Below are 7,031 nucleotides of genomic sequence, written 5' to 3'. Positions count from 1 at the left end.
CTCTGATGTGAGTAAAGGTCTTCCCCATAATATGAAACAACAAGTATTGATTTTTGGATGGCAGTGACTGACAGACCTGCCGTTTTGTTTGTTGTATAAGAAGTTCCAGCTAGGTTACTGGAAATAAACGAGGTAAAGGTCATAGCTAGATATAGTGTTATACAATGTAATGACAAAAAAAGTTAGTTATTGAACGTGCATTCAGTTTCCTGAAGAATGACTACAACCGTCTGTTTAGTAACAGCATGTGGAGATACAGTATGTTGATTTCCAAGAACAGCTAAGAAATTCTTCCCTCTTGCGGACAAGAGTATATGCATTAGTGTGAATGCAGCCTGTTAAAAGCTATCACTGTCGATGATCTCATGATAAACAAACAGTAATAATGCTGAGGAAAAAAAAACACTGTAAACCTTTGGACACTTAAAGAACACATTTTAAATAAGTAATTGTTTTAAAAAATAACCATCATGGCTATAGGACAGGAAGAGCTAAATAAACGTATCACTGTATCTAAACCAACAACATGTTTATTAGATCGTCGACTAGCTGACTACGACTTGTATTATTTTTTCTGAAAAATCCTGTCATATGCACACAAACTGACAGTCACCAGTTATAAGCTACTACTAAATATTGTAGAAACGTAATTTTCTGTAAAGTTGCTTTGTAATGATTTTTATCGTAAAAAGCGCTATACAAATAAACTTGAAATGAATTGAACCTGCTGTGTTTATATAAAAATAATAATAAAATGTTAATTTAGCACAAAATAAATTGCTAAAAAGTGTAGGCTATATGAAAATTTAGCCATGTGCAGTAATATTGAAAACTGAGAATGTGACGCATCGTGATATTGAGTTGATAATGATAATCGTAATTGAACTGAATTTTGAAACCAGTGAAGATTCACACAAACGCATATAACTGCAATTTTGTTTAGGATGTAAAGTTGTTAAGATGTATTTGCACAGCAGAAGAATTAATTGGGGAAAAAATGTAGATCAAGAATAATTTTGGATTTGGATCGTGACTCCCAAAATCGGAATCGGATCGTGAAGTGCCTGAAGATTCCCACCCCTAATATACGTACAGGATGTATGACATCATTGTGATGCATTGATGCATCATTAATCGTAATCAAATCGAATCGTGGGCCTCTGAATTGTAATCGAGTCGAATCGAATAGTGAGATTCACGACCCTAGTTAGAATGCTAGCCAAAGTTTTCTACCAATAATGTTCTACTTGGATCCTTTTTGAGGTTTTGCTAATAATACTTACCATTGTTTTGAAAAACACCTTTACTGCTTTTTAGCATGCTATTTGGCGTGCAAGTAATGATTTTATTTTTGTTTCAAATAAATAAATACAAACAAATCATTTGAACTTGTTTTATTAAGTTTTATTTAAAGGGGTTCTTAAGGATTGATTGCGTGCTTTAAGATGAAAAATCCCCAGACAGCAACATGGTGTTGGCCCAGATCCGTGAAATCCATGTGGGTGTGGGCCGGTTCTGGGTGTCACCAAACAAATTATTTTGATTTGCATATTATCATGTAAAAATGATTTAAAGACACAAAAAATTTTTTTTTCCCAGACTTTATTTCATGTGCATGTGGTTTCACAAAAGAATAGATAAAGTGAATAAATCCAAAGACATGCCATTCCCAACATACTGTAAATTGTGAAAAAGTGAAATAAATGGAAAAATAAAATTTTATATATATATATATATATATATATATATATATATATATATATATATATATATATATATTCAAAACTTCAAAGTTCTTTTACAGGCATTTTCTGTCAATAGAAATCTATTTGACAGGTTAGATTTTAATTGCTTTTAGTGTGTCTATTTAAAATATTAAAATATTTGTAGGAGAATGAAATTAATTCCACAGTATTTGTCTGTTGAAAAGGCTTGTTTTACTTTTAGTAAACATTCAGAAGGAACATAAAACACTTTAGAAAATTACAGAGATTTCCAAGGTACCTGACTGTATAAAAAGGAATGAATGTTTTGCAAGTTTTATAAATATGTTTCTGGCATGACACACACCTTAACTGATAAAATTTCAATTTAGGACGCTTTCTTGAGGCTGCTGTCTTAATCACATTTACCTGGTGTATCTATGGCAATGAAAATTAAGTAAACTTGACATCATGACACACTAGTTATTGGTGTTCCAAAAAAATACAAAAGATAATAATAATCTGTCAAAGTGTCCTCCAGAATTGCTCCACAAATTTTATCAGAAAATGTCCAAGCTGTATGTAATATAGTAATATATACCAAATAAATGAGAAAGTGCAGTATATTTAGGGACAGTTATGCAGTAAAAAACAGTGAACAGCCATTTACCGACAGATGGTCTTTTACCCAAGACCTGAGTGAGGGCAAATACTAGGTCTTAGGACCACCGGGTTTCATTCAAATGTTTAAGAATAATTAAAGAATCTGGAAAAAGGAATAGCAGATCTCATGATGCTTTACTGGAATATGAGCAGATCTGCACCCACGAAATAAAAATTGAGGGTTGTTGTAAATGAAATAATAATAATAATAATAATAATAAACTATAAAATCATGACTGGCCAAACAGCAGTGCTTTGTTGCAGTCAAACAAAACATAATTATGATCTAAATAATGACCATTGTAAAATTAAATTGTAGTTCTTTAATAAGAAGGTCTTTAAGACAGTATGGTGAGAGGCATCTATTCATTAGATCTGGTTCCATTGTAGTCGCCCTGCATGTCCGCATCATCCTCTGCAGCGTCTGAGTTGTCAATCATTCCCCGTCTGCCGCCACCTGTGCGCCTCGGTGTACTGCTGAAAGATGATGGCTCGTTGCCTCGTCTGAAATGATACAACAAATCTTAGCATAAAATCACATGGACTTTCACTGAATGTTGCTTGGTACCTGGTACAGTACATTTGTGTTAGCCCTTAAATAGCATCTTAATTTTTATAACCATTTTAAACTAAGGAAACCTTCCATAATCCCAAACTGTTTGCAAAGCCTACAATAAGTCATTTTGAGTGAAGTTAATAAAAAGAAAAAAATAATTAATTGCAGAACTTTTAGTGAACTAGTAGTCACAATCCTAAAGTGTGATTTATCAATAAGCAATTGTATGGAAAAAGTTTCCCAACACGTTCAATTTGGCAGTCTTTCAGTTTTAAATAGAAATGATTTATATATTTGAATCTTCCTCCTAGCTTCCTCGCTCAGCTGGGACACAAACCAGAGACCTTTTTACTGTGAGATGACAATGTTACCTAGGGCTGCACAGTTTGGATAAATAATAACAATTAAAACTTTTCAGTAAAAAATTGTGCAAAAATATGATTGTAAAAAAATACCAGGTTCTTGTTTGTAGGGCTGCATAATTTGGCCAATTATCTATATGAAAAAATAAATATATAAAACGAAAGAAATAAAACTAAATAAAACATTTATTTTATTTGTGTAATATTTCGCCATGTAATAAAAAAATATTATTTAATAAAAAACTATAATAATAATCATTGTTTTACATTACAACTAAAAACGTTCGATATTAATATTTATGGTTGTCTTAATTAATTCATTTATTTTTTCAAATGTTAAACCATCAAATTTTTATTTTCATTAAAAAACTGCAGGGAGCCCTTAAAGATATCTATTTTGTGTTGCACTTCTCATTATAAGTAAGCTATGGGAAGATGGTGCATGTTGTGTTCCTTAATACTAATTTTAATAATAAAAAAAAAAAAAAAAAAAGATTTCAGTAGACTCAGGTTTGAGAGAAACACTGTATTATTAAGAGTATACTATACCAAAAAGTAGTGATATAAAAGTGAGAAATATGAAATACATGATAAAACTACAGTCAAATAACTTTCTGCTTTTGTTTCATTGATGAATGATTGGTGTGGAGTTCTCACAGTACAAATGTGCATCTGAAATACACAGCTTTAAATCACACCAGCATCCTAATGTGTATGTCACCAGAATACAGCCACAAGCATCCTTTACAGTGAAAAGCGATAGACATCAGATTTGTAAGAGGTTAAAGGCATCGTTAAAACCTAATTTGTTAACTGTAAACAGGCTAAATGAGGTTGGTTCAGATAACAGAACCATGCTTTGAGAGGGAATAGGGAAATATGGTCAAATATAGGATGATAAATATTAAAATGAAGTCTAGTTGTGCAAGAATGAGCTCTCCATCAAGCATATTCAATTAGGATTTAGTGGGGCAATCATTAATGATGGAAGCACTCATAAACACTGAATAGCTAATATATAGACTATGTCTAAAATGGATAGTTATGGTCATGGATGTTGATTGGTCAATAAAGTGTTCATGTCATGCTATAAAATGTATTTAAACTATATGAATTCAGTAGTTTATTTCAAGAAACACTGAACTGATTTCAGTTTATAAATATGCTTGTCACTCTTCAAGCAAGTTTTTTTTTAATTATTGTCATCAATTGTGTTTTGAAAATGAACAAAACTAAAATGAGTAAATGATGACAGAATAAGCATACCTTATGTGCACACTCTGCAAAACCTAAGTCTATGTAATCAACCATATTTCACTCTCACATGCAAGAAATATATGTGTGACAAGTGAAAGGAAATATTTGTGAGGAGTACATTTTCTGTGTCAACTTTTGAGCACAGAGGTACCTGCCTAGTCACTGTGTGGGTTCAGGATTGCCTCTGCAACAGAGATAGACAATCTTCCGTTTGCAGTTTATAAAGGGAAGGTATCTGGGTTGCGTTAACAAGTGCTGAGAATTTGCTCAAAGCTCAAAAGCTAGTTATTAGTAGTAGTTATTGCCCAAAGATTTCGGGACTTTCTGGGGTGCTGAACCAGGTCTTGGGAGCACTATGCGCACCTGAGTTTGCTCTTGAGTGAAGAGACCTCACGACTCATGGCATCATTGGCCTCTGTGGCCTCGTCCAGCTCTCTCTGAAGCTTCCTGCGGGCTGCAGTAATTCGCTGGGACTCCTCCTCACTCTCTTCCAACTGCCTCTTCAGCTGTTTGACACGCGAATTCGCCTTATCTGCCTGTGAAAGAGAAACACTGCTCAGAGCCAGGTGCAAACTACATTCTAGTTTAGTCAAATACATGATCCCTTTCCTTCTGAATTTACGAATGATCCCTAAACTTTGTATGAGAAATATAGAAAAAAAGAGAAGAAAGAGTATGGAAGAGTAGCTGCTTTATGGCGTACCTGGTCTTTATATTGTTCTGCTTGTTTTCGTTCATCTTCCACTTGGGTCATCAACTCCTTTAGTTTCTTATCCTTCTGGCGAACCGTCTTTGCCGTGTTCTGCTTTTCTCTGCATTAGAAAGAAACATCTGTCACAACCGAACTCCATCAAACAGGATGAAATGATAGCATCACGTCTTCTGTGACATAAAATCATGTGCTTTAAAAAGCTTTGACTATTCAGTTGGCTGTTATGAGATCTACAGTGCATAATCTACCATACAAAATTTTGGGGTCAGTAATATATAAAAATACAGTAAAAACAGCAATACTATGAAATATTATTAATATCATTACTCCAATCTTTAGTATCACACAATCCTTCAGAAATCATTCTAATGCTGATTTGCCAAATATGTCTTAATATCAATGTTAAAATTGTTTTTGTGGATAGCAAGTTTTATTAATTCATTTGAAACAGAAGTATTTTGAAACATTATAAAGGTATTTACTTGTATATGAGTCGTGAATTGGTTTATTTTGTGTAGTATTAAGTGAATATTTTTGTTCAGCATTATAAGTCTTTAATAAAAAAGGCTTTTTGTTTATTATTGTACTCGTTTAAAATTAATTATTAAATAATATCTGGAAAACATTTATATTGTAAAAATAAAAATGTAAATCTTATAAAAAAAGAATTATACACAGTATCACAACACAAAAGAGACATTTGAAATTAAATTTGTATAGCACTTTTTAAGATGATAAATTTTTTTTTTTCACTGAAGATTTAAAAAAATTATTCTACTACCATAGCAAGCTAAGAACAAACACATGAACAAATTATGTATGAATGAGGGAGAGATGAATACATATTTTTATCTCGCAAAAACTTGGCCAATATTTCTTAGGTAATATGATTTGTGACATTTTTTTTAAATTTCTGTTATGTTTTTTCTGGTCCCCCTTGCCACTCCTTGGGAATCGAAATCCTTTGCTATAGTAAAAGACTTACCTGCTCTCCTGATCAAGTTGTTCCTCTAATTGTGCCACTTTGGCCTCAAGAGCAGTGATGGAGGACTTAAATTTGGATTTGACATGGTTCTCCATCTCCTGGAGTTTAGCTTTCAGCTCTTTATTCTGCCTCTCCATCAACTGTCTAGCGCTCTCGTTCTTTTGGGATGTGGTGCGTTCGGCCTGGAGCTCGTTGGTAAGTTGGTCAACCTGAAGGATGAAGAAAATTTTTGAGAAAATGACATGGTTTTCATACAAATCACAAAGTTCTGTCTCCGTAATGGCATTTCCATTGATGAGTGTTTTTATGGCTACAAACTGTAAACCTTAATTTAAGATAAGATTTAAATGCTTTAAATCAAATTCTTTTAGAATTTTCTTGATATTTGCCACGAATGGTCAGGGCTCCATTTAAAATATGTACCTGCTGGGAACTCTTCCTCAGCTTGTCATTAAGCATCTCCATATTGCCCTGCTCCTCCTCCAGCTCTTCCTCCAGCTGTTGGATCTTTGCTTCCAGCCGTCTCTTCTCATCAGCCAGTGCAGACCTTTGAGGTTCAGTCAAACCACATATTAGCTTATAGCACATTTTTGCTGTAATTTGCAGTACACAAGCTGTGCTGGTATGTCTTAAAGTGAAATGTTTTCCATAACTGAAATCTAGAACTACACTCCCATACAAACAGTCATAATAAAGTATGTCTACCATTAATTGTAACAGTGAACCACATGTTCCAACGGAAGTCAATCTATCAGAGGATTATAATGAATTCTGCAGGATTTAAATATTTCTA

At 33.2% G+C, this 7,031-nt stretch overlaps 2 protein-coding genes across 3 annotated transcripts in view; one reads left to right on the top strand and one right to left on the bottom strand.

The window, feature by feature from the left end:
- LOC132152130 (ubiquitin-conjugating enzyme E2 G2-like) overlaps positions 1-7,031 on the top strand; it is a 96,207-nt gene that overhangs the window by 49,893 nt on the left and 39,283 nt on the right. The window lies entirely within an intron of this gene.
- The window catches only part of LOC132152124 (myosin-11-like), a 28,163-nt gene continuing 23,623 nt past the window's right edge, over positions 2,492-7,031 (bottom strand). For both annotated transcript variants that reach the window (XM_059560834.1, XM_059560835.1), the window contains 5 exons: positions 6,662-6,785; positions 6,239-6,447; positions 5,245-5,353; positions 4,905-5,077; positions 2,492-2,870 (listed from right to left, as the gene is read on the bottom strand). In XM_059560834.1, the coding sequence (XP_059416817.1) occupies positions 2,729-2,870; positions 4,905-5,077; positions 5,245-5,353; positions 6,239-6,447; positions 6,662-6,785 (757 nt within the window). In that variant the 3' untranslated portion in view covers positions 2,492-2,728. The remainder of the gene's footprint in view (positions 2,871-4,904; positions 5,078-5,244; positions 5,354-6,238; positions 6,448-6,661; positions 6,786-7,031) is intronic.

This window comes from Carassius carassius, chromosome 10 (genome assembly GCF_963082965.1).
Source record: "Carassius carassius chromosome 10, fCarCar2.1, whole genome shotgun sequence".
Lineage (NCBI taxonomy): Eukaryota > Metazoa > Chordata > Actinopteri > Cypriniformes > Cyprinidae > Carassius > Carassius carassius.
This window is presented reverse-complemented; position numbering and strand designations above follow the sequence as displayed.